Source organism: Babylonia areolata, chromosome 8 (genome assembly GCF_041734735.1).
Source record: "Babylonia areolata isolate BAREFJ2019XMU chromosome 8, ASM4173473v1, whole genome shotgun sequence".
In the NCBI taxonomy this organism is placed as follows: Eukaryota; Metazoa; Mollusca; class Gastropoda; order Neogastropoda; family Buccinidae; genus Babylonia; species Babylonia areolata.
The window spans coordinates 46,877,318-46,905,181 of NC_134883.1; the positions used below are offsets into that span (position 1 = coordinate 46,877,318).

The window sequence follows — 27,864 nt, forward strand, 5'->3', positions numbered from 1 at the left end:
ACTAAGCCCCTCTCCCTTCAGACTGAACACGGGACAGCTGTTGAGACCCCCCTCACACACACACTTCAGACTGAACACAGGACAGCTGTTAAATCCAGTCAGAGAGACCCCATCCCCCCACTTCAGACTGAACACAGGACAGCTGTTGAACCCAGTCAGAGAGACCCCATCCCCCCACTTCAGACTGAACACAGGACAGCTGTTAAACCCAGTCAGGGAGACCCCCTAATGAAGGAGGCAGAAGACAGGAGGAGGGAGGAGGGAGGTGGGGGTGTGACCTGAGGGTGGTGACGGGCCGCAGGGTCTGCTGCATGCGGGTCAGACACAGCTCTGTGATCAGGCGGCGGTCCTCCTCCTGGGTCTCCCCCAGCAACGTCATGGACGATCCGTTCACCTGGACAGGTACCACAGTGTGTGTGTGTGTGTGTGTGTGTGTGTGTGTGTGTGTGTGTGTGTCTCCCCCAGCAATGTCATGGACGATCCGTTCACCTGGACAGGTACCACAGTGTGTGTGTGTGTGTGTTTCTCCCCCAGCAACGTCATGGACGACCCGTTCACCTGGACAGGTACCACAGTGTGTGTGTGTGTGTGTGTGTGTTTCTCCCCCAGCAACGTCATGGACGACCCGTTCACCTGGACAGGTACCACAGTGTGTGTGTGTGTGTGTGTGTGTGTGTGTGTGTGTGTGTCTCCCCCAGCAATGTCATGGACGATCCGTTCACCTGGACAGGTACCACAGTGTGTGTGTTGTGTGTGTGTGTGTGTCTGTGTGTGTGTGTGTGTGTGTGTTCAGGGGGGAAGGTGGGTGATGATGGGGGAAGGGTGTGTGCATTTGTCAATAAATAATAAATTAACGACTGCCTAATTATAGAAACCGTTTATTGCAGATCTGCAAATAAGTATGGCAAATAAAAGTATTATTTTTCATACGTAAAACAATAATTAGCATAAGGACCACTTGCGCCCCTCCCTCCCACCGTTCCATACACTCAAACACACATATATACATACACCTACACACACGCACACACACATACACACGCACACACAGACAAACACACATACACACCAGAGACACACATAGACACACGCATGGACAGACAGACAAACAGACAAACACGCACAGACAGACACACAGACACAGAGGGCTGACCTCAATGATGTGTTCCTTTCCATCTTTGCCCTGGATGGCCTCCACAGACACGATGTCCAGGCCTCCGAACAGTCTGCTGCACTCGTCCACCCACAGCTTGTACCTGTCATCACCATCACCACCCCCCAATCACCATCACCACCCCCCAATCACCATCACCACCCCAATCACCATCGCCACCATTATCACCCCCACCACCACCCACCAACATCACCACCCCAATCACCATCACCTCCCCAATCATCACCATCACCACACCAATCACCAACCCCAATCAACATCACCACCATTATCACCCCCACCATCATACCCACCATCACCACCACCCACCAACATCACCACCCCAATCAACATCACACCGTTATCACCCCCACCACCACCCCAATCACCATCACCACCATTATCACCCCCACCATCATACCCACCATCACCACCACACCCACCATCATACCCACCATCACCACCTCCGCCCCAATCACGATCACCACCATTATCACCCCCACCATCATACCCACCACTACCCCATTCAACATCACCACACCAATCAACATCACCACCACCATCATCGCCCCCATCACCACCACCATCGTCATCATCGTTACGATCATGACACTTGTTGTTACCGTTATGTTATGATCATCAAGCTATGATTACATTTCTGCGTAAACGCAATCCACACAGGAAACCATTTATTCTTGTTTGAACAGATTCGTGCAGGAAATGGACAACCACAAATACCATGTTGTCAAGGCATTGTAAGAAAGAAACTAATATAAGTGGTTGTTTTTTAATATCAGTTTTCAGCGGGCCAATTCAAACATGTCATGTGACAGCCTTCAGACAGGTGGAATAAAGCGACCTGTCCCCTACACATGTCACGTGACAGCCTTCAGACAGGTGAAACAAAGCGACCTGTCCCCTACACATGTCACGTGACAGCCTTCAGACAGGTGAAACAAAGCGACCTGTCCCCTACACATGTCACGTGACAACCTTCAGACAGGTGAAACAAAGCGACCTGTCCCCTACACATGTCACGTGACAGCCTTCAGACAGGTGAAACAAAGCGACCTGTCCCCTACACATGTCACGTGACAACCTTCAGACAGGTGAAACAAAGCGACCTGTCCCCTACACATGTCACGTGACAGCCTTCAGACAGGTGAAACAAAGCGACCTGTCCCCTACACATGTCACGTGACAACCTTCAGACAGCTGGAAGAGGACCCCCCTGTCCCCAAAATATGAAACGTGACAGCCTTCAGACAGGTGGAACAAACCCAGTGTCCGGTGTGTCAGACAGAGACCCACCTGTCTCCTACATGTCAGGTGACAGACAGGTGAAGATGACAGGTACCCACCTGTCGTTCATGGCGATCTGTTCCAGCATGGCGGACCCCGTGTTGGCCTTCCAGTTGCCGGAGATGGACTTCCTCCTGGAGGACAGAGACGTGGGCATCAACACAGTGCACCACAGTACAGTACAGTGCAGTACAGTACAGCACGATTCAATGTAATATAATACAAAACAGAACAATGCACGCTAAAAGATTGTTTTTGTTTTCTGTAGTCATTGCAGTGTAGACTATAAAAGAGTGCTCACATAACTATTCCCTACCACGTTTATTCCCTGTTTGAATTGGTGAATAGGATTCTGGATTTTTCTAGTTAAACAGCCTTGAAATAATCTCTCTCTCTCTCTCTCTCTCTGAGTCTTATATTTTACGGACAAAATAATGTATGTTCTCTCTCTCTCTCTCTCTCTCTCTCGTTCGTCTAAGTACAAACAGAAGAAATATGTTTGACTTTCAATATCTTAATATCAAAGACATCAAATGTTAACCAGATGCGAAACATACTTTTTTTTAGGCAAAGAGTATCACAAAAACAAGAACAAGAAGAACATCAACAACTAGAACATCTAACAACGTCAATGGTGAAGCAAAAGATACTTCAACAGTGATCACATCAACAAACAGAAGAATGGGAATGGTGCACGTGCTAAAACAAAAAAAAAAACCCAGTGTTGATATGGAAACACTGTCAAAAACTTGTAAAACATCCTGGAATAGTCACTTATGCATACATATGTTGGTTTTACTCTTGGTTCACACACACACACACACACACACATACAGACACACACACACACAGAGCAATGGCAATGACAAATGTTTTATTGAGGGTGAAATGGAGTTCATGTAAAAATATTGTGCTGTCGTTGTGTTTTGTTTTTGTTACTGTTTTTTTGTCGTCTTTTGCTGTTGTTTTCTTGCGATTGTTTTGCTGTTGTAAACAACAGTGTCTGGCTGAAATAGGATTCCCCCTTCGGCTGTTTGATTGTAATGCAATGAAGACCAGGCCTCCATATTGTCATCTCCTTCTTTCTCCGCTCTTCTGATCAGAATGCAGTCACACAGCATTGTTCCACGGTAATCATCTGTTTGCATCCAGTAATGCAACAAAAATAATACTGCTCTCTCTGTCTCCCCCCTCCTCTCCTTCTCGCACACACACACACACACACAACAAACAAGCACAGACACGCAGACAAATACAATAACAAGAGAGCCAAGCACTATGCTAAAAGAGAAGGCCAAAGAAATGCTTCATTATCGTCCTTGCTAATCAAGCAACATGATAAATGGAGACAAGTGCATGGTTATGGCATTGCTTCATGCTCCGAACAGCAGCTGCTCAGATTGGAAACACACTGTCCGACAGACAGGCAAGACACTGACGGACAGAGAGTTCCAGACAGACGCACAGGAGGAAAACAACAGGGAAAACGCTGACAGGGTAAGGCATAAATGCATTTGACGAAAACATTCATACTGACAAAGGGAGAGAACTATAGAGAGTTTCGCAAATAAGTCTTTGAACACATACGCACGCACACACATGGCCAGGAAAGGATGGCAATCATGGACAGGAAAGGATGGCAATCTTACAAGGAAAGGATGGCAATCATGGACAGATAAGGATGGCAATCTTACAAGGAAAGGATGGCAATCATGGAAAATAAAGGATGGCAATCACGGACAGGAAAGGATGGCAATCATGGACAGGAAAGGATGGCAATCTTGTAAGGAAAGGATGGCAATCATGGACAGTAAAGGACGGCAATCTTGTAAGGAAAGGATGGCAATCATTGACAGTAAAGGATGGAAATCATGGACAGGAAAGGATGGCAATCATGGACAGTAAAGGATGGCAATCATGGACAGTAAAGGATGGCAATCATGGACAGGAAAGGATGGCAAATCATGGACAGGAAAGTATGGCAATCATGCAAGGAAAGGATGGCAATCTTGTAAGGAAAGGATGGCAATCACGGACAGGAAAGGATGGCAATCATGGACAGGAAAGGATGGCAATCTTGTAAGGAAAGGATGGCAATCATGGACAGTAAAGGATGGCAATCATGGACAGGAAAGGATGGCAAATCATGGACAGTAAAGGACGGCAATCATGGACAGGGAAGGACGGCAATCATGGACAGGGAAGGATGGCAATCATGGACAGTAAAGGATGGCAATCATGGACAGGGAAGGACGGCAATCATGGACAGGAAAGGACGGCAATCGTGGACAGGGAAGGATGGCAATCTTGTAATGAAAGGATGGCAATCATGGACAGAAAAGGATGGCAATCATGTAAGGAAATGATGGCAATCATGTAAGGAAAGGATGATAATCATGGGCAGGAAAGGATGGCAATCTTATAATGAAAGGATGACAATCATGGACATGGAAGAATGGCAATCATGGACAGAAAAGGATGGCAATCTTGTAAGGAAATGATGGCAATCATGTAATGAAAGGATGGCAATCATGAACAGGAAAGGATGGCAATCATGGACAGAAAAGGATGGCAATCTTGTAAGGAAATGATGGCAATCATGTAAGGAAATGATGGCAATCATGAACAGGAAAGGATGGCAATCTGAAGTTTGGAAGAAAAAAAAATCTGGTCTGTTTATGGGACTGGAACCTGTTGACCCATCACAGTCAGGCGCATTACCGCTAGACCACGGTCATCCCCTGCGATGGCCTTCCTTCAAACGTGAGCGTCTGGCCAGGCACAAGTTGTTTCATTCGGGTGCCGAAAAGTTCAAACACAATTCGCACCTTGTGACATTAACCACATTATTCTTAAACTAAGAATTTTGCGTCAATCACTGCTACTAAATGTAAATGAACAAGCAAAACACTGAGGGGTGAGAGAACCAATCACTGTTACTAAATGGAAATGAACAAGCAAAACACTGAATGACCTACAGTTCTGTGAAACAGGGTTTGCAAAATGTTAAGGACCACTTTATGAAGCAGGCTTTTTTTTTCTTTCAATGGCTGCACACACCGCTGTTTGTTGGACATTCATATCCCCATGCCCCCAAGACATTCATATCCCCATGCCCCCCAAGACATTCATGTCCCCATGCCCTCATGTCCCCCTATCATTCATGTCCCATGCCCTCATGTCCCCATGCCCTCATGTCCCCATGCCCTCAAGACATTCATGTCCCCAAGACATTCATATCCCCATGCCCCCAAGATATTCATTTCCCCATGCCCCCAAGACATTCATATCCCCATGCACCCAAGACATTCATATCCCCATTCCCTCATTTCCCCATGCCCCCAAGACATTCATGTCCCCATGCCCCCAAGACATTCATGCCCCCAAGACATTCATATCCCCATGCCCCCAAGACATTCATTTCCCCATGCCCCCAAGACATTCATTTCCCCATGCCCCCAAGACATTCATTTCCCCATGCCCCCAAGACGTTCATGTCCCCATGCCCCCAAGACATTCATGTCCTCAAAATATTCATTTCCCCATGCCCCCAAGACATTCATTTCCCCATGATGCCCCCAAGACGAAAACTGAGCAAATTCCCAAGAGGTCCTCAACTTTTTGTGAACCCTGTATTTGCAGTCTGACAGCAGCACAACACAACAGGGAGGTAAGCCACAAAAAAAAAGCCAGAGGACACTCACATGAAGGCCTTGTACTGGTTGCCTATCTTGTAGATATGTAGGTCAAAGTTGGAGTCTATGAAAGGCTCCGTGGTGGAGTAGCTGGAGCTGACGGCAACCACCCCCGCCATGTCTTGAAAATCATAATGGGAACCTACTCTCACCTGCCCATGCACAAACAACGGAGTACATTTCCCCTCCCTAAAAAAACTGCATGGTTTTCGGATTTAAAAAAATTCCCCAAAACTAAAACAAAACTCATTCCTTTCTTCTTGTTGTAAATCAAATCTTGTTCCACACAAAATTTCAGTCTGACCATTCTGAAGATGTTGATGTCCGTCTTTATTCTTGAAGGATGAAAACACAGTCGGCACTCGTCAGCAACAACACCAGCCTCCGCCTGATACTTCAAGGTCTACTACAAGATCCATTCCCCTTTGTTTATAATCTTATTTCAAAATGTATTTTCCTCTTTTGTTTCGGCTAAAAACGTTGAGTTAGTTTGTTTTCTTGCTTCACTTATTTTTCACGAAAGAAACAAACATTTCAGCTCATCCGTGACAAATTTGGAAATAAAGTGAATGTGTACGATCATGAAGAAAAAAAAAGGATGAATCACCCCAGTCTCAGATTCCAATGAAACAAGAACTGGTGGTGACGGGAGCTGCTATCTTGGGGAGGAGGGGGAAGGGAAAGGGTGAGGGTTGGATGTGTGTGGAGGGTGTGGGGGCGTGATTTCCCCAAACCACCAGTTTCCGGATGCAGAGATGAACCGACAAAGCGATAGCATCTTCACGTCTCTGCCGCCTCTGCTGAGATACAGAATGTAGGTGGCAATGATGCATGTCATTCTTCTTCTTCTACAGAGGAGAGTGTGAAGCTGGGCAATACAAATGCTTTTTTTGACTCACTTGTGTAAACAAAGTGAGTCTATGTTTTAACCCGGTGTTCGGTTGTGTGTGTGTGTGTGTGTGTGTGTGTGTGTGTCCGTGGTAAACTTTAACATTGGCATTTTCTCTGCAAATACTTTGTCAGTTGACACCAAATTAGGCATAAAAATAGGAAAAATTCAGTTCTTTCCAGTCATCTTGTTTAAAACAATATTGCACCTCTGGGATGGGCACAAAAAAAAGAAGCCTAATTATATGCAAACTGCATTTACTGTTATATTTATATTTTTTGTATTCTCTAAACTTGGCACTTTGATCTGATATTCTGACCCAACAACAAGAGCCGTCATTATTATCATTTTTTTTTGTTCAAACAGGAACTTCTTTTGCTAAGCATGGAAGTTATATTTATTTTGCAAACGTTTCGGCGCAGATAGTAAAAAAGGGAAATTACTCTGTAATTAATGCTAGGGGACTTAATTTGCTTTAAACTGATCTTTCTCATCTTAAACATTACATTTTGAAATTATACTCAATACATAAAAAGCTTGGATTAAAAAAAAAAAAAAGTATCACAAATGAGTCTTGAAGGCCTTGCCTCTCTTGTTTTTTTTTTTTTATTGGTGTAGAAGGAAAAGCAGTTTCTTAATTCTAATCAATTTTTTGTTTTTATACAAAAGGTTAGTATAAAGCAGGTTCAATAGGAAAGTGAAAGTACACTGAAACGCATGCGAAAGTGATCAGACAATGACGCCTGGGAAAGCAACATACAGCCGTGTCAAAGCCTGGGGCAAAGTATATATGTACACAGTTAGGTCACGGCCACAAGTCCTCACAAACTTGGGGTCCAGGTATATATGTACAGTTTGGTCATGGCCACAAGTCCTTACTAGGCAGTGGGCAAAGTATAATCATAATTATGTACACAGTTTGATTATGGTCAAAAGTCCTCACGAACCAGGGGGCCAGGTGTATATGTACAGTTTGGTCACGATAAATAAAGTAGGCTTGCTATGTGCTAACACCAGTCAAAAACCAGTGTAAACAGCCGCGATAGCAAACACTCTAAAGATATGTACACAGAAAGGTCACGGCCACAAGTCCTTACAAACCAGGGGGCCAGGTATATATGTACACAGTTAGGTCACGGCCACAAGTCCTTACAAACCAGTGGGGCAGGTCTATAATATACACAGTTTGTCACGGCGAGAAGTCCTCGTTGCGTGTAATGGCAAAGGTCATCAGTCACCATGTGAACACTGAATTCCGCTAAAACATTTTGTCCCGCCACATTCTCACTATCAGCTCAGTCCTTGACGAGCCAACTTTTCATGTGTCTCATGAACACACGTCCTAAAAATCCCCCCTTTTTCTTTCCCCCATACAACACTATTTCAGAATTCCCTGCCGATCTTTTGCAGATGAGAGTCGCTGTTAGGCGTGTTTCCCTCCAAAGTGTTTCTGCCTGTCCTTTAGTCAGTGAACATGAATCACGTGATCAGTTTGCAGACACGAGACACACGATCAAAAGGATCAATGAATGTTATAGCTGTGCCACAGGGTTTAGGGATTGCTAATGAAAATGGACTGGTCAAGGCGGTGACGTGAAACTGTCCCAGTGCACTGACCTTTGATCGCACCCGTTTTGTTTCGTTCTGGGGGATCTGTCAGGTGTTCCCAGTCAACAAGCTCCTGGCATTCACTTTGGATTTCATTCTCGCGCGCGACGAACTGTCAAGTGAGCCCACATGTCTCAAGTTGAAGCTTAGATAGACGGGCGCAATAGCCGAGTGGTTAAAGCGTTGGACTTTCAATCTGAGGGTCCCGGGTTCGAATCACGGTGACGGCGCCTGGTGGGTAAAGGGTGGAGATTTTTACGATCTCCCAGGTCAACATATGTGCAGACCTGCTAGTGCCTGAACCCTCTTCATGTGTAAACGCAAGCAGATGATCAGATACGCACGTTAAAGATCCTGTAATCCATGTCAGCGTTCGGTGGGTTATGGAAACAAGAACATACCCAGCATGCACACCCCCAAAAGCGGAGTATGGCTGCCTACATGGCGGGGTAAAAACGGTCATACACGTAAAAGCCCACTCGTGTACATGCGAGTGAACATGGGAGTTGCAGCCCACGAACGCAGAAGAAGAAGAAGAAGCTTAGATAAAAATTATAAATATGTGCATTTTCTTCCCAGATTATCTTTTTTTTTTTAATCTTTCACAAACTGACTGAAAATGTTTGCCATGACATGCAGTGAATGACTTGGTGATTGCACTGAACACATAATGACACGTGACGCACATCATGTGACCAGGAAAGCGCCACCAATCAGAGGGCAGGAAGGGAAGCAGCCATTAAACAGTGCAGCAGAAATACGTTGCATGGAAAGCAGGATCTCTACCAGGGGAATGCACTCACAAGTAGGCCTTGTAGTTGTCTCCTATTTTCTGAATGTGGAGGTCAAACCTGCCGTCCACAAAGGGCTCTGTCGTGCAATACGAGCTACACATCGCCACCACGCTGGCCATGTCTTGAAAGTGGTGCGGAGAGTCTACCTTCACCTGCCACATTACGTCACACGTTACGTCATGACACTCTGACGTTATGGTCACGTTTTAAATTGGCTCGTCTTCGTACTGTTATCTTCAGGCAAATTTGTGTTTTTTTCTCTTTGTCTATTCTTTTTTTTTTTCCTTCTGTTTTCGTTCTTTCTTTTTTTCTTTTTGGCTAAAGGTTTCTAGTCTGGAATTGTGGATGAACTGTCACAAATCAGGAACTACCACAGATCAGGGTGACCTTGGTTCACCATTAGGCCTTCACTGTGGCGCAAGACGTTCCAACACACTATTTATGATGTCCATCCAATGGTCTAGTTACCCCATACGATGCCAGAAAGCATGACTAGTTCATTCAAAGTCAAGCTGGTCCTGACCCACACATTCCCAGGCTGATAACAGCAGTTATCGACACCAAAGATCGGACTGGTGAAACAATAATTATACACAATCGATAATGTGCTTTCGTCACCAGTCATGTGCCTTGTTTGTTCTCCGCACACGAATATAGTGGCACGTCACTTTGCTACAGTTTGTTCCGTTACAAAGGTTTCAACAGTTAAATACGTCACTTTGCTAGTTTGCCCGTTAGAAAAGTTTCAACAGTTAATTACTTCACTTTGACAGTTAGAAAGTTTTCAACAGTTAATCACGTCAGTTTGTTAGTTTGCCTGTTAGAAAGGTTTCAACAGTTAATCACGTCACTTTCCTATAGTTTGTTCCGTTAGAAAGGTTTCAACAGTTAATTACGTCACTTTGTTAGTTTGCCTGTTAGACAGGTTTCAACAGTTAATCACGTCAGTTTGTTAGTTTGCCTGTTTGATAGGTTTCAACAGGTAATTACGTCACTTTGTTAGTTTGTCCGTTAGACAGGTTTCAACAATTAATTACCTCACTAAGTTAGTTTGCCCGTTAGAAAGGTTTCAACAGTTAATCACGTCACTTTGTTAGTTTACCTGTTAGACAGGTTTCAATAGTTAATCACGTCACTTTTTTAGTTTGCCCGTTAGACAGGTTTCAACAGTTAATTACGTCAGTTTGTTAGTTTGCCTGTTAGACAGGTTTCAACAGTTAAACACGTCACTTTGTTAGTTTGCCTGTTAGACAGGTTTCAACAGTAATCACGTCACTTTCTTTGTTTGCCTGTTTGATAGGTTTCAACAATTAATTACGTCACTTTGTTAGTTTGCCCGTTAGAAAGGTTTCAACAGTTAATTACGTCACTTTGTTAGTTTGCCCGTTAGAAAGGTTTCAACAGTTAATCACGTCACTTTGTTAGTTTGCCTGTTAGACGGGTTTCAACAGTTAATCACGTCACTTTGTTAGTTTGCCCGTTAGAAAGTTTCCAACAGTTAATTACGTCACTTTGTTAGTTTGCCCGTTAGAAAGGTTTCAACAGTTAAGGGGCGCAAGAATAAACATCACAAAGTATGAAAAAATCACTGATTAATTAAAAACAACAACAAAGTTTAAATGTTAAAAATAGATCTTGATAACGTGTAGGATTTCACTGTGTTTTGCAATGACATATCTTACTCTGTAACCAAAAATAAAGTCATCAGTGGCGTCAACGTAAATTTCACTTCCAGTGTCCATGATCATCAGCGGGAAAGAAAAAAACATTACAGCCTGTAGCAACACAAAATTTCTAACGCGATCGTATTAAAACAATACATGTCATGTAAAAACCAGGAACCTGTGACACAACCGAGCTAGTGGTAATACAGCAGCCACCAGTGACCGCAGTCAGTCAGTTTTCACACACAGGCTGACAAAGAACGGAGAAGCGCAGCACTGACCTTGCCTAGGCCTTGATGGGCATGTCCGATCTTGACCACCACGGGGAACTTGGGTGTGATGAGCTGCACAGAACACAACACACCACACCACGCTTTGACGTGCAACACCTCCGTGCGTCTGTGCTCAGCCATACAGGCTTAGTCTTTGAAATGAAATCAGACACTTCAAGCAGTTGATACAATGTTACACACGTTCCTAAAACAGGCCAGGCCTAATTCTGACTTTTAATAGAATGTTTTTGATACTGTACTCAGAAAAAAACACTGCCTGTGGAATTCACCTTGACCACCTCGAATCAAAAAAGAAAAGAAAAAAAGATAGCGTTGCCTAATTCCTTTGAACAATATGCACTCATATGTTTTGCAATGCTACAGGGACTAGCCAGTCCCTTCATAATATGGTTTATAATGGAGGGAAATATCTAAGCAAAAATAGTCTGAGCTAAATCAGAGCACATTATATATTTTTACAATTTTTTTTTCAATTTCATATTAAACAGTCAGTTAATATCTATTTTTGTCATAACCACCTCTCTGTTTGTCTGTCTGTCTGTCTCTGTCTCTCAGTGAGGATGAAAATAATTTAGTTTAAAGTGAGAAAACAATGTGATATCGTTCTAAAGGTTATACATTCGAAAATACCCATTGTAAGGAAAATAAATCTACTGCTGCTGCAACATGCAATAAATCGCTCTTTTGCAAAACGCTATTCTGTAAATTTTATATACATACATAATACATACAATACATACTATATATATATATATATATATATATATATATATATATATATATATATATATCAACTACCAAAAACTATAGAGACAATATCAATAAATTAGACAATATCAACGAATTGAAAATTCAGCAGCCTTTGTATGATATATCACTAGTAATACTTGGTAATTGTAACCGTTTATATATAATTCTAAACAAAAAAGTAAATCATATATAGCTGGGTTAGGTGAGTATGATGCATACACAGAGGTCTTTGAAAAAAAACACACTAAAATACAGTGTTACAGCATGCAACATTCAGTGTGAACAGGTCCGGATATACAACAGAGAACTGAGCATTTGAAACAGCATCAAACAAACCCCCTCTCTCCCTGTCTTAAACATCATTATCATCAGCACTGTCGTCGTCTCTGTCTCGTCATCATTTCTACACCCAATTATTTGACAGCGTGTGATTTCAAGACTTTTATCCACCAGACTGTCTTGTAAAATGACCCTGATGATATGCTAATGAACAAACTCCAGACATGTAAATTATTACGTGTACGTTTCGAGTGACAGGTTTGTTAGAAACATTCATCACACAGTGACTGCGAACCACTCCCACGCAATGGAAAACATTAAATCAAACAGCTATATGATGTATCTGTTATTCTAGTGGAACTTGCATTCTATATAACTGCTGAACTAAGCTGGCATGCTAGATATTTGGCATGCATTCTATATAACTGCTAAACTAAATTGGCATGCTAGATATCTGGCTTGCATTCTATATAACTGCTTAGCTAACTTGGCATGCTGTATATCTGGCTTGCATTCTATATAACTGCTGAACTAAATTGGCATGCTAGATATCTGGCTTGCATTCTATATAACTGCTAAACTAAATTGGCATGCTAGAGATCTGGCTTGTATTCTACATAACTGCTAAACTAAATTGGCATGCTAGATATCTGGCTTGCATTCTAAAAAAACTGTTCAACTAAGTTGGCATGCTAGATATCTGGCCTGCATTCTATATAACTGCTAAACTAAGTTGGCATGTTAGAGATCTGGCTTGCATTCTATATAACTGCTTAGCTAACTTGGCACGCTAAATATCTGGCTTGCATCCCATGTAACTGCTATACTAAGTTGGCATGCTAGATATCTGGCTAGCATTCTATATAACTGCTAAACTAGGTTGGCATGCTAGATATATGAGTTCAACAACAAAGAAACAAACAGCACTGTAGACTACCAGGCTTTAGTGACTGCAGTCCAACACATCCATGAACACTCATCTACGTGCCCAAACTACATTGCTGGTGTTCCGAAACAAGTCAGCATTAATGATCGTTATGAAAGGAAAAAAAAAACGATTTTTTTTTTGCAGACGAAAAGTCAACCAAGTAACCATTGGACGGCACGTAAACAAAACATACTTGTCTGCATCATTTTACATCCAGGGTGAGTTACAATGCAAATAAATTGTCTATAGGTTCAAATGTTCTAAAACACCATATTCCGAAACAACAATCAAGGAAATATATGTGCAGCACTTTATAAAGCATTAAAAAAAACAACCCCAAAACAAACGAGATTCAAAAATCATTTCTTAAGCATTATCTTTTAAAACAAGATCAGACTATATTTTATTTGCGAACGAAATAGATCCGTTGACATAAAACAACACCAGCAATTAAACTGTTAACGTTGCCTGGTTAAGAGTTGGACTTGTGATGCAGTGTTCACCAGTGATCAGGGTTCGAGGCCCTGTTTCGGCATGGTGTTGTGTCCTTGGGGAAGACACTTCACTCCGTGTTTCCTCACTCCACCCAGCTGTGAACGGGTATATCCACCCGTCTTGGGTTAGGAAAAGTTAAACAGCGAAGGGAGAGGATCGGGCCCCGCCTTCCTATGTACAGCCCTAGATGAATTCACTGACTCGATGGCAGTTAAAGACCACGACATGTTAACATTCAGTCAAGGCAAGTCCAATAAGAATTCATGCCCCGATAGCAGTTAAAGACCATGACATGTTAACATTGTCAAAGCAAGTACAATAAGAATTCACTGCCCTCATGGCAGTTAAAGACCATGACATGTTAACATTCAGTCAAGGCAAGTCCAATAAGAATTCACTGCCCTCATGGCAGTTAAAGACCATGACATGTTAACATTCAGTCAAGGCAAGTCCAATAAGAATTCACTGCCCTCATGGCAGTTAAAGACCATGACATGTTAACATTCAGTCAAGGCAAGTCCAATAAGAATTCACTGCCCTCATGGCAGTTAAAGACCACGACATGTTAACATTAAGTCAAGGCAAGTCCAATAAGAATTCACTGACTCGATGGCAGTTAAAGACCATGACATGTTAACATTCTGTCAAGGCAAGTCCAATAAGAATTCACTGACTCGATGGCAGTTAAAGACCATGACATGTTAACATTGTCAGTATCTGCTGTTTGCTTTCTTGGTGGATACTGACCTTGTTTTCCACTTCTATGTCTTCATGTGCTCTTGTGTTGTACAATGCACTAATATACATGTACTGTTTTATGTGAGGCGCTTAGAACCCATCTTTGGGAAGTTTGCGCGAAATAAGTACAATTTATTATTATTATTATTAAAACCAGATTCAAACTACAATGGTATGGCAGTATATTTGTTCTCTACTGACACAGAAAAATGATGTAACATAGCAAGATACGGGTGGATAGTGACACAATGATGTAACATAGCTAGATATGGGTGGATAGTGACACAATGATGTAACATAGCTAGATACGGTGGATACGGGTGGATAGTGACACAATGATGTAACATAGCTAGATACGGGTGGATAGTGATACAATGATGTAAAATAGCTAGATATGGGTGGATAGTGACACAATGATGTAACATAGCTAGATACGGGTGGATAGTGACACAATGATGTAACATAGCTAGATACGGGTGGATAGTGACACAATGATGTAACATAGCTAGATACGGGTGGATAGTGACACAATGATGTAACATAGCTAGATACGGGTGGATAGTGACACAATGATGTAACATAGCTAGATATGGGTGGATAGTAACACAATGATGTAACATAGCTAGATACGGGTGGATAGTGACACAATGATGTCACATAGCTAGGTACGGGTGGATAGTGACACAATGATGTAACATAGCTAGATACGGGTGGAAAGTGACAGAATGATGTAACATAGCAAGATACGGGTGGATAGTGACACAATGATGTAACATAGCTAGATACGGGTGGATAGTGACACAATGATGTCACATAGCTAGGTACGGGTGGATAGTGACACAATGATGTAACATAGCTAGATACGGGTGGAAAGTGACACAATGATGTAACATAGCTAGATATGGGTGGATAGTGACTTAAGAAATAAAACCAAAGTGAGAAGCCAAGCACGCAACGTGTTATCAACAAACTACGACTGACAGCAATGTTAATATTTCACATCAACTATGTGAGTACTACAGTTAGAGTGAAACAAGGAAGAGTACAGTACAGCAACGGAATATACAGAAGTAATCCTGGTAAATAAACCGTGCGACCAGCAGACAACGACCACAGCATGCACCATAAAGGCATGGCTTACACATGCTGCCCACACGGCACATCTATTTACCATAGCCATGAAGCCTGCAAACATTTTCTCTTCGGCTGTTTCACAATCAGCAACATTAATTCTTTATGCAATAGTCAAGGCTGGACATGAAACCCGACCAAACGTTTCCAAAACACATGACGAATATGACGTACAAAATATCTCTGGTGAGCGTGCACAAATATAAAATCAAATGTCCAATCTCCATTTTTTCCCCCAGCCAGTGCCATAAAGAAACAAAACAGCAATCTTTTGAGGAGTAAATCTAAAAATGTGAACGAACATTCAAAGGTGTAAAGACCATTAAACATTATCAACGAGAAAACACAAGTATGTCCAAAAAGCAGACTTGCTACTGTGAGAAAAACATTGAGGCTTGTCAACATATATTGATCATTTTAATGTCTGGGATCTTCCACAGAAACACATGGCCTTTCAAAGTGATTCAGTTTGCACAACATGTTATGCACAAGAGAATGTGCACTAATTAGCTGCTTGATACATAAAACAGAAATACTAAAATAGGCAGTCTATGACAGTCTGGATACCTGAAAAGTAAAATAGAGCTTAAGATGGACTATGTCAAAATCTCCGCAAATTATTACTGTGGCGAACCTGTTATAGGAATTCCTTCTAGCACAGTCCATGAGTAGCCTTGAGTCATGAAGTGACCTGTGTGAATCACTTACCTTGCTCATCGTGTACAAAACTAATTCGGTCTGCTCCAAAGGTAATGGAAATCATAAAGACTAAAATATTTTTTCATTCAATAAGAATTATAAAAAAAAACAACAAAAACAACAACAACAACAACAAAAAAAAAACAAAAAAAAAATCTGAAAAATGCTTGGTAATACTGATATAAAAAGAACAGCAACAACAATGCATTATGTCTCATATTTCGATATTCAGTTGCATGTTCACAATTTATTACAAGTCAGAATTGAACATAATTATGGTCATATTAATTTCAAGAGATGCTCATGATGAAATTCACAACTTTGAGTTGAGTTCTTCACAAAGGAATAAGTTAACGAGTCATAACTGCAACTTCACCTCCCAGCTTCATATCGACATATTTATTTCTGAATGACACGGTCATAGATCCGTGTCTTATTCAGTGACTCAAATATTTGCCTGTTCTTATATATGCAGCTAGGCAGGGGGTATTATGCTAATGTACATATGCGTGATCGTTTGTGCGTGTTCATGTGTGTGTGTGTGTGTGTGTGTGTGCGTGTGCGTGTGTGTGTGTGTGTGTGTGTCCATCCCTTGGTGCATCCCTCCGTCCCCAGCCCTATCACATGTATATATACCCAGTTCTCCAACACTCATGCTGTTGAGCTGAAGACAGTGGAGCGAGTGGTGGTGCACATGCGGCGATCAAAGGACAACAGAGAAAAGTGCAAGGACAGTGTACAGAGGTTCAAGTCTACAACACTGCACTTCACGGTACTCTAGGAACAATGTACATGGTGTCACCGCTAACGTCACCAACTCACATCTGTACACCGAGAACCAGTTGAGACCAGTCGCCAGTAACCTTCTGACAGAAGCTGCCTCGGTCTGAGCCGATTCACTTTGAGCATGCGCGATACCGGAAGCGGAAGTGGCGGTGTGTTCAGAACTAGCACGTGGCAAAGAGGAAGTCACCAAAAGCTGTCCAGGCCCGGGACACGAACTGGAACTTTTGATGTGAAATAGCACACACAAAGCCACACAGATGATCCAAAACATGACAGTTCCTTTCGTGTGGAAAATATGCGATAATGTTGTACCTTACTCAAGTCACTGTAAGAAGTGTCTGGAAAGTGTTTGAAAAAGTTTACAAATGGAAAATTTCAGAGAGTGATTCAAAGTATTCCGCTGAGCTTTGGATCAAAACCGTGACTCTGATACAAAATCATTTTGCATCCTTACAAACCTCAGTCTTTCAGATACCGCCTTTCCAAAGCAGTCAGACACGTGACAAGGCAGCCCACGACTGGTCCCAAGGTGCCACAACACACGTTCTGTCCACGCAGTAAATCAGGCCGCGGGGAGCGGCTCTAAAATTGGACGGTAACTCACCCACATGTTACTCACCATTTCCTTGTGGTTGGGGTAGTAGGCCTGCTCTATCAGAGGGAACGCCTCCCTACCCAACCTCTTCTGGATCTGAATCAGCTGGGCAAACTGCACACACACCACCAGCCTGGCTCAAACCTAGGCACCTGGGTAGTCCGGTCTGCTGCATTGTGTTTGGTATAGGGATAAGATAAGATAAGATTAACTTTATTATCTCCAACTGGAGAAATTTGGTCAGGTGCATTATCACAACATAGACAAATAAGCAACATGGGGACCATAACTGTAAAAGTCAACAACAGCTTTTACGAATATTACGAAGATACAAATGTAAAAAATATCACATACACCGTTTCATACATACATCCACACACTGCAGGTAATAACTAGTATTTTTAATGTAAAAACAGAAAGAATTAAGAAACATTATTTGAATATAATTATAAACATAGCCTACTATACTGCACATTGATTATAATAGATAAGATAAGAAAAAAGATAAATTGCGGAAAATCGCAACCATATAATCAGCACACACCCGCACCCACCCACCACCCACCCACCCCACACACGCGGATTACTTGATTACGCGGAATAATTAGCAATACCCAAATGCCATGATCTGGTGCTTTTAGTCGGGCGAAGGGAATGATTAGCAATGCCCAGAGTAATCCTATGGTCTGGTGCATTAATTTATAGTCAGGAGTGGGGAATGATTAGCAATGCCCAAAGTAATGCAATAGTCTGGTGCATTAATTTGTAGTCAGGAGTGGGGAATGGTTAGCAATGCCCAAAGTAATGCAATAGTCTGGTGCATTAATTTGTAGTCAGGAGTGGGGAATGGTTAGCAATGCCCAAAGTAATGCAATAGTCTGGTGCATTAATTTGTAGTCAGGAGTGGGGAATGATTAGCAATGCCCAAAGTAATGCAATAGTCTGGTGCATTGATTTGTAGTCAGGAATGGGGAATGATTAGCAATGGCCAAAGTAATGCAATAGTCTGGTGCATTGATTTGTAGTCAGGAATGGGGAATGGTTAGCAATGCCCAAAGTAATGCAATAGTCTGGTGCATTAATTTGTAGTCAGGAATGGGGAATGATTAGCAATGCCCAAAGTAATGCAATAGTCTGGTGCATTAATTTGTAGTCAGGAGTGGGGAATGGTTAGCAATGCCCAAAGTAATGCAATAGTCTGGTGCATTAATTTGTAGTCAGGAGTGGGGAATGATTAGCAATGCCCAAAGTAATGCAATAGTCTGGGTTGGTTTCTCGAGCGATCCTAACAGCGGCGGCAAAGTTGTGAAGAATGATTCTTTCTAAGTCGATATAATTTAGCGCATATTTAATTAAGAAAAACAACATTAATTAACGAAAAGCAAAACTGTAGCTCTCCAAGATCGCCTCTGCAACCCAGCCTTGCCTCAGTGAATCTGACGGTCATATTCACAGGGAACTCGCACTCACGCACGAGACTACACAGTTATGCCCCCTTGACACGATTTGCACACACACACACACACACAGAGATGCGCACGCACATACATGCACGCACACACATACAAACACACAAAGAGACAGACACATCATATGAGGAAATAAAACAAAAGAAGAAAAAAAACAAAAAACAAGGAAGGAAACCATTTGTCAAAGACCAGCACCAAGAGGCAGTGGGCACCGTGCACCCAGTCAGAACCCAGGTCAACAACAACACGGGAAGAGAAGAACAGCACACGCACCACCCATGGTTTGTCCAGGAAGTTGTAGGTGGCGCTGAGGGAGTTGATGGCGGGGATGCCGCCATACTGGAAACCCAGCAGCAGGTTCCGCCAGTCCTGGTGGGCGTCCCGCACGTGCTGACGGATCAACAGGAAGTCTGGTCTGAAGGACCTGAAACAGGGAGTGAGGGAGGGACATACAGGCCTCAGAGAGAGAGAGGGAGAGAGAGAGGGAGAGGGAGAGAGAGAGGGAGAGGGAGAGAGAGAGAGAGAGAGAGGGATGGAGAGACAGCGAGAGAGAGAGAGAGAGAGAGAGAGGGAGAGAGAGACAGAGAGAGAGGGAGAGAGACAGACAGAGGGGGGGAGAGAGAGAGAGAGAGAGGGAGAGAGAGAGAGGGAGAGAGAGACAGAGAGAGAGGGAGAGACAGAGAGAGAGGGAGAGAGAGACAGAGGGGGGGAGAGAGAGAGACAGAGAGGGAGTGAGAGAGAGAGAGAGGGAGAGAGAGACAGAGAGGGGAGACAGAGAGAGAGGGAGAGAGACAGAGAGGGATAAAGAGAGAGAGAGAGAGAAACAGAGGGAGAGGGGGAGAGACAGATACACAGAGAAAGAGAGAGGGAGAGATAGAGAGAGAGACAGACAGACAGAGAAAGAGGGATAGATAGAGTGACAGAGACAGACTACACGATACGACACTCCACTCCACTCTCTACTCCACTCCCCACCACTCCACTCCACTCTCCACCACTCCACCCCACCCCACTCTCCACCACTCCACTCCACCCCACTCTCCATTCCACTCCACCCCACTCTCCACCACTCCCCACCACTCCACTCCACCACTCCACTCCACCACTCCACTCCACTCCACTCCACTCTCCACCACTCCACTCCACCACTCTCCACTCCGCTCCCCACTCCACTCCACTCGACTGCACTCCACTCTCCACTCCACCACTCCCCTCTTCACCACTCCACTCCACTCTCCACCATTCTCTACTCCCCTGTCCACCACACTCCACTCGACTGCACTCTACTCCACTCCACTCGACAGCACTACACTACACTACACTAAACTACACTACACTGCACTGTACTACACTGCGCTACACTACACTACACTACACTCCACTCCACTGCACTGCACTGCACTGCACTGCACTGCACTGTACTGCACTACACTACACACCAACCTGACGACTTTGGTTCCACTCCTGTTGACCTGTATGTCCACCATGGTGCCACTGTCAGAGTATGCTGCCAGGTTGATCTCTGAGAACTCTGCCTGCACACACACACACACACACACACACACACACACACCACACACAGACACGTACACACGCACACACACATACATACACACACACACAGACACACCACACACACACACACACATACATACATACACACACACACACGACACACACACACAGTTTTTTGTAGCTTCCCGAAGAAAGCGATAGCATCATTAGTTAGCAGTGTCAACACCGATGTTTTTTTCCTCCTCCTAGCTTGTTAGCCTTTGGCCAACTCCTCTCTTCTTTCAGGATAAAGGCGTGGGGGGGGATTGGGGGGGGGGGAAGGTGTGTGTGTGTGTGTGTGTGTGTGTGTGTGTGTGTGTGTGTGTGTGTGTGTGTGTGTGTGTGTGTGTGTCCCTTCTCGCTGCCAGCCAAGAGCTATGGAAGAGCAGGGGAAGGAAAGGAGGAGGGGTGTTCTAAATGAACAGGGTTGTCGTTCCCTCATCAGCCCTGGTCTCCATCGCAGCCTCTGGTCAATCAAGCTGCTGTCTGCCCCAAAGCCTGGCATCATTGCTCTCTCTCTCTATCTCTGTGTGTGTGTGTGTGTGCGTGTGTGTGTGTGTGTGTGTGTGTGTGTGTGTGTGTGTGTGTGTGTGTGTGTGTGTGTGTAGGACTTGTGGAAAAAAATGTTATCAGGAAAAAGACTCCTCTATCATCTCACTGAAAAAAACAAAACAACAACAAACAAAATCAACAAATAATATTTCATGATTGATTGACGAAAGAAGGGAAAGGAAACAACATAGAAGGAAACAAACAAAGAGATAAAAAGAAAAGACAGGACGTCAGGAACAGAGGCCAGAAGAAAGCATCAAGACAGGAGACGTCAGGAACAGAGGCCAGAGGAAAGCATCAAGACAGAAGACGTCAGGAACAGAAGCCAGAGGAAAGCATCAAGACAGAAGACGTCAGAGGCCAAAGGAAAGCATCAAGACAGAAGACGTCAGGAACAGAGGCCAGAGGAAAGCATCAAGACAGATGACGTCAGGAACAGAGGCCAGAGGAAAGCATCAAGACAGAAGACGTCAGGAACAGAGGCCAGAGGAAAGCATCAAGACAGAAGACGTCAGAGGCCAAAGGAAAGCATCAAGACAAAAGACGTCAGAGGCCAGAGGAAAGCATCAAGACAGAAGACGTCAGAGGCCAGAGGAAAGCATCAAGACAGAAGACGTCAGAGGCCAAAGGAAAGCATCAAGACAGAAGACGTCAGAGGCCAGAGGAAAGCATCAAGACAGAAGACGTCAGAGGCCAAAGGAAAGCATCAAGACAAAAGACGTCAGAGGCCAGAGGAAAGCATCAAGACAGAAGACGTCAGAGGCCAAAGGAAAGCATCAAGACAGAAGACGTCAGAGGCCAGAGGAAAGCATCAAGACAAAAGACGTCAGAGGCCAAAGGAAAGCATCAAGACAGAAGACGTCAGAGGCCAGAGGAAAGCATCAAGACAGAAGACGTCAGAGGCCAAAGGAAAGCATCAAGACAGAAGACGTCAGGAACAGAGGCCAGAGGAAAGCATCAAGACACAAGACGTCAGGAACAGAGGCCAGAGGAAAGCATCAAGACACATGACGTCAGGAACAGAGGCCAGAGGAAAGCATCAAGACACATGACGTCAGGAACAGAGGCCAGAGGAAAGCATCAAGACACATGACGTCAGGAACAGAGGCCAGAGGAAAGCATCAAGACACAAGACGTCAGGAACAGAGGCCAGAGGAAAGCATCAACATACCGCCAACAACAAGTTCCCACTGACACCTCAGTAGAACACGTCATTTGTTGTGCAACTCGTGTAGAACGAGCGACAGAGGGAGTGACACACACAGACAGACAGATATAATGACGTCATGAAACGGAGGGGGAAAATAACTGATCGTGACTGCATTAATTGGTGTTTTACACGCAGTCGAGTGTATTTTGTGTCGAAAATTATCGTTCAGATCAAACATTCAGAGGCTTAACTGTTTGCGTGGAATCAGTTCATTAACAGTTGTTTTTCTCTTCCTTCTTCCATTTCCTTGGTCCCTGCTTTGGGATGTTTGTGTTTGTCTGTGGACAGTGCCCATAATGTCAAAGGAAACAATGAGCACGAGCCTCCTTAATTAGTGTTAATTACTCAATAGCAACATAAAGAAGAAACAGGTTCTGATGTCAAAGTAATAGCCTAACCATGTAATGTAATTCTACGTAACGTATTTTAACGTAACGTGACGTAACATAACACAGCACGGCACGACATAGCATAACATACATAGCATAGCACAGCACAGCATAGAATGACGTGATGCACTGTTGGGGGTGTAGAATGATATGTAGGATAGAACAAATCAGAATAGAAAAGAACAGAATTCAGAGTGTTGTGAATTCTCACACCACCTCTCTGGCAACAACAAAAGGATGGATCTATAAAATGTGACCCCTGTATGTCTGATGTATAAAATGTGACCCCTGTACACAATACACAATGCACAAACTTTATTGTCTATACTTTGGTACAGAGATTTTCTTTTTGGCAGCAGCACATGTGCAACATAAAAAGAAAACAACAAACAAATAAAATGAATAGAAAATAAAAAGATAAATTAAATGGTACCAAATGGAAATAGCTATATACAAATATACAGATAACTGAATACTGAATTACTGATTACTGTATGTCTGATGTATAAAATGTGACCCCTGTATGTCTGAACAAGTTCCTCCTTACAGCCACAACAAAAGGATCCATGTATAAAATGTGACCCCTGTATGTGTGATGTATAAAATGTGACCCCTGTATGTCTGAACAGTTTGCTCCCTACAGCCACAAAGACGATCAATTCCAAACTCCGACCTTTCCCCCCCCCCCCCCCCCCGACCCACACCCACCCCTCCCCTATCGGTGTCACCCATCCCCATCTCTCCCCCTCCCACACATTTTGCACAAAAATCTACATTCGTGCCTTTGTGAAAACTCAATATATTATTCTTTTTGTGTGTCTGTGTGTGAATTGATCTCTCTGACCTCAAAGAAATAGACCTCTTCTATTTCCTTTCCTCCACTTTCCGTACAGATCTAATTTCATGGGGCTGTTGTCTGTCTGTCCTTCTTTCTCTGCCTGTCTGTCTCTCTTTCTCTGTCTGTCTGTCTGTCCCTCTTTGTCTGTCTCTCTGAGAGCGATTGTTTTGTTGGTATCGTCCTAGTCTGCCCCAGAGACTCTCTCTCTCTCTCTCTCTACACAGAGAGAGAGAGAGAGAGAGAGAGAGAGATGGTCTTTTCAATTATGTACGGGCCATTCCTCCCAATGAAGGTGTTATTGGAATGATCATTCAAGATCATGACGTTGATTCAGTATCAATGGGCTGTCTATCATTGATCCTCTGGGAAACCGCGACAGTTCCAAACGTGAATGTTGTCTATGAAGGAAATGACTTATTTCTGACACAAGGCCTATGCTTAATTCAATTCTTCAAAACATCGAATAGCATATGCCTGATATTTTGATATCTAATTCGCTGTTTTGTATAAATAAATCGGCACGTTCGTCATAAGGTGCTTACGCTTGTGCTTTAATGCTAAATGTAGACATAAAAAAAGGATATTCATATTGCTTCAATTGCACATAACGTAGGTGTGGGTAACTGCGAACGATCCAGTTGAAGCGACCAGCTCAACGTGTGTACTGTAAAGATAACACGTCGTATGATAGTCAAACGTAGTTCTTTTGTTTTCGGAGACTTTCTCCAACTGGTTGCACCAGGAAAAGTTCGTCTGCTAATTCTTTTCAACGTATTGTCGACGTTTGAAATGGCATGGGTGCCTGAGGATAAATGCGAACGGGCAAGTCTAATTGCGAACGATTGCTTTGGGTACATGTTGACAATTAAAATAGAAGCAAGTCTTGAACTTATTAGACGTAACTTATTGTTGGAACATCGCACCATACTGTTGTATTGTTGGTTTTGATCACACATGCACACAAACACACAGACATACATTTAAACACACACACCCCACACCGCACACAAACACACCCTTTTGAGAGTGCTCAGTAACTGTGCAGCATCGTTCGCAAATAGACTCACGTCAAAATATCCTTTGGTCAGATTGCAAACGACACTATTTTGCAGATGCCTGTCAAAACTGACGTTCTGACCTGTCACCAATATGCTTTCTTAAATTCTCCCAGCACTGGCAATGCGCATTCAACATATCCGATCAAATTGACTATTTTAAACTGTGTCAAAGTTCAAGTCCTACAACTTGCTTCCATTGATTTTAGGATTTTGAGAGCACGTTTGTAACTTTGGTCAGCAGTGGTGCGCAAAGAGAAGAAAGAGTGCGGAAATAGTCCGAAATAGCTGGTGTTTGACTGTTTCTTGGAAATGGATATTCATCAAAGTATTAGAAAAAGGTCGAAGCAGACGTGAAATTGTGAAATGCAATCGTTGAGAACGCTTCGAAGTGGGGTGGTATATGAATCATTCGAAATTAGACGCTATTCGCAATTACCCATACGTACCCTATACATTGAGCTTTTATAGATCATTCAGTGCAGGGCAGCTTAAAACGAAACGAACCTCATCTTTCGCGGGTAAATCAAATTTGTAACGATAAGTGCGCAGTAATTTCAAGCAGTTCCATGACAGAATATTTAAGACATTCTTTTAACAGGTGTGATGAATAAAGTTTTCTTATGTACTAAATTTGTCGCTGTTCTTGACGTGTAAGTCCCATCGTGTGAAATGGATCATCCTATGCCTGCCATTTACAGGAGAGTACACTGTCACAGAGATAGACAGGGATTAGCTTATAATGTGTATCAGCACTTGTCATTCAACATGACAGACAGACAGACAGACAAAGAATGAGAGGATTATCCATTTCTGAAAGAACTTCTCTCTGTCTCTGTGTCTGTCCGTGTCTGTGTCAGCCTGTCTGTGTCTGAGTGTGTGTGTGTGTGTGTGTGTGTGTGTGTGTGTGTGTGTGTGTGTGTGTGTGTGTGTGTGTGTGTGTGTGTGTGTGCATATAAATATGTACATATATATATATATATATATATATATATATATATATATATATATATGTGTGTGTGTGTGTGTGTGTGTGTGTGTGCATATAATTATGTGTGTATATATATATATATATATATATTTGTGTGTGTGTATGTGTGTGTGTGTTTACAATTATGCCAGATATGGGAAAAAGGACAGGAACGTACTGTTATAATCCATTTGAACCCCCGCTCCCCCCCCCCCCCCGTCCCCCCTCCAAAAAAAAACAACAACAAAAAACCCTCAAAAATCACCCTAAAACAGGCACACTAGAAAACAACAACAAAAACACACACAAACACTGTCGCATTCGATGCAAGTTCTTTAGCCAAGTGGGAAGAGAAACAATACCTATTTTTCAAAGTGAACTGGAACACCAAATTGACAAAAATAAATAACGGGTCTGCCCCTGAAGTGATGATATTTTTTGCCATTAGTTCCTTGCAGAAACCTGTTTACATCGTATTATTAACTTTCTGTTTTTACGATATTTTGTACATGTCGTTATCAAAAAAACAACAACGTATTAGCGAAAACGTGTTTTAAAAAAAAGTCGACAGCTTGCCTGCAGTGCACAAAGATTGACAAATATAAAACCAAGGACCGAGTATTAATTTGGGTCGTTGGTGTCTATTTTTGGAACTGATTAGATCAGCAACAGTTAGCCTTCCCACGCACCACCACCAAACTCTTCACCCCAAATCCCCCCCTACCCTGTGATCCACCCCTCTCCTCGCTCTCTGTCTGAGCCAATGGGAACGCTCGCCTGACGAAGAGATTTATATCCCTTCTTCTCTCTCACCCTCTCTCCTTCCTTTCCTCAGTCACCCCCCCCCCTCTCTCTCTCTCTCTCCTTCCGTCTCCTTGTCCTAGACCCGAGGGCTGTTTCGGCCAAAAGCAGACGATTTATTATTTCAAAACACGGCGGGGGTTGGAAAGGGTATTGAGAGGATTGAGAGGTAAGCGGCTTTGTGGAGTAGGGCCAGGGAGGACAGAGGCCTGTGATCACGTGTCTGGCGGAACTAAAGCGGCCATGAAACTGACATGAGGGCTCAGCCTTAGTCGCGCCACACTGTTGAGCTGTGTATATCAGCCTTCTGTGGAAGTACAGAGCACGGGCAGCAAAAACCGGTGCTGAAGTCTGTCTGCGATGGGCAGGGGGAGGGAATTGTTAGTTGCGGGGCCAAAGAAACAGAATTTTTTATTTAATGTCTGCAAAGAAATCAATGAAAGAAACCCGGGATTTCTAGTTCACCAACTCAAAGCTGCGTTGAACTGTAATTGTGCGAGTGTTTATGTGTGTGGGAAGGGAGGGAGGGTGTGATTGTGAGGGTTTGAGACGTGAGTTAAAAGACGTTGGTATGAAGGAAAGTGGTGTGTGTGCGTGGTGTGGGTGGGGGAAGAGGGGCTCTGGTCCTGACTGATTAAATGTATTGACGACGCTGAGAACCCAGACACGTGTAACTGGTAGAGTTTGTCAAAGATGTAATGATTATGGTTCCTGACCACACACTCCACAGGTTAATGTCGGAGAACCAGAATCTAAAACGATCACGATCTGTGAGATCCCGTTTTGGTTCACAAAGCTGAAGGATAAAATTCGCTGCTTGCGCATTTGTGTTTTGACAGTGTCTCCCTGTAGAAACTAGAAAATAATATTTACAAAGATTCAAATGAAATGTATGCTTACTGACATCAGTAGTAACACAGGTAATAATTCAACAGTCCAGAAATAACTGGAAACATTGTTGTGAATCTGCATATAGTGCACAGTGTGCTTCTCACGGGACATCACTAGCATGCAGCCGTTTCATCCGGCCAGGCCTTGGGGTGGACGGATCGCGTGCCAACGTGGATACATCTCTCTCTCTCTCTGCGTGCGCGTGTGTGTATACGCGCGTGCCTCTGCGTGTGTGTGTGTGTGTGTGTGTGGAGGGAAATGAAGCCAAACCAGCACGTAAGATGCGATCAATGTGTGTGGAGGAGGGAGCATAGGAGTGGGGACTAAAAGAGGCCG

The 27,864-nt window shown here is 43.4% G+C and overlaps 1 protein-coding gene across 1 annotated transcript in view; it reads right to left on the reverse strand.

Annotated features, from left to right (window-relative positions):
• Positions 1 to 27,864, reverse strand: part of LOC143285211 (synapsin-like) — a 127,875-nt gene that overhangs the window by 5,361 nt on the left and 94,650 nt on the right. Inside the window, exons 5-12 of the mRNA XM_076592457.1 lie at positions 20,712 to 20,803; positions 19,542 to 19,692; positions 17,824 to 17,913; positions 11,387 to 11,449; positions 6,160 to 6,302; positions 2,515 to 2,589; positions 1,154 to 1,256; positions 279 to 394 (exon numbers count right to left, since the gene is read on the reverse strand). Coding sequence (XP_076448572.1) covers positions 279 to 394; positions 1,154 to 1,256; positions 2,515 to 2,589; positions 6,160 to 6,302; positions 11,387 to 11,449; positions 17,824 to 17,913; positions 19,542 to 19,692; positions 20,712 to 20,803 — 833 coding nt within the window. The remainder of the gene's footprint in view (positions 1 to 278; positions 395 to 1,153; positions 1,257 to 2,514; positions 2,590 to 6,159; positions 6,303 to 11,386; positions 11,450 to 17,823; positions 17,914 to 19,541; positions 19,693 to 20,711; positions 20,804 to 27,864) is intronic.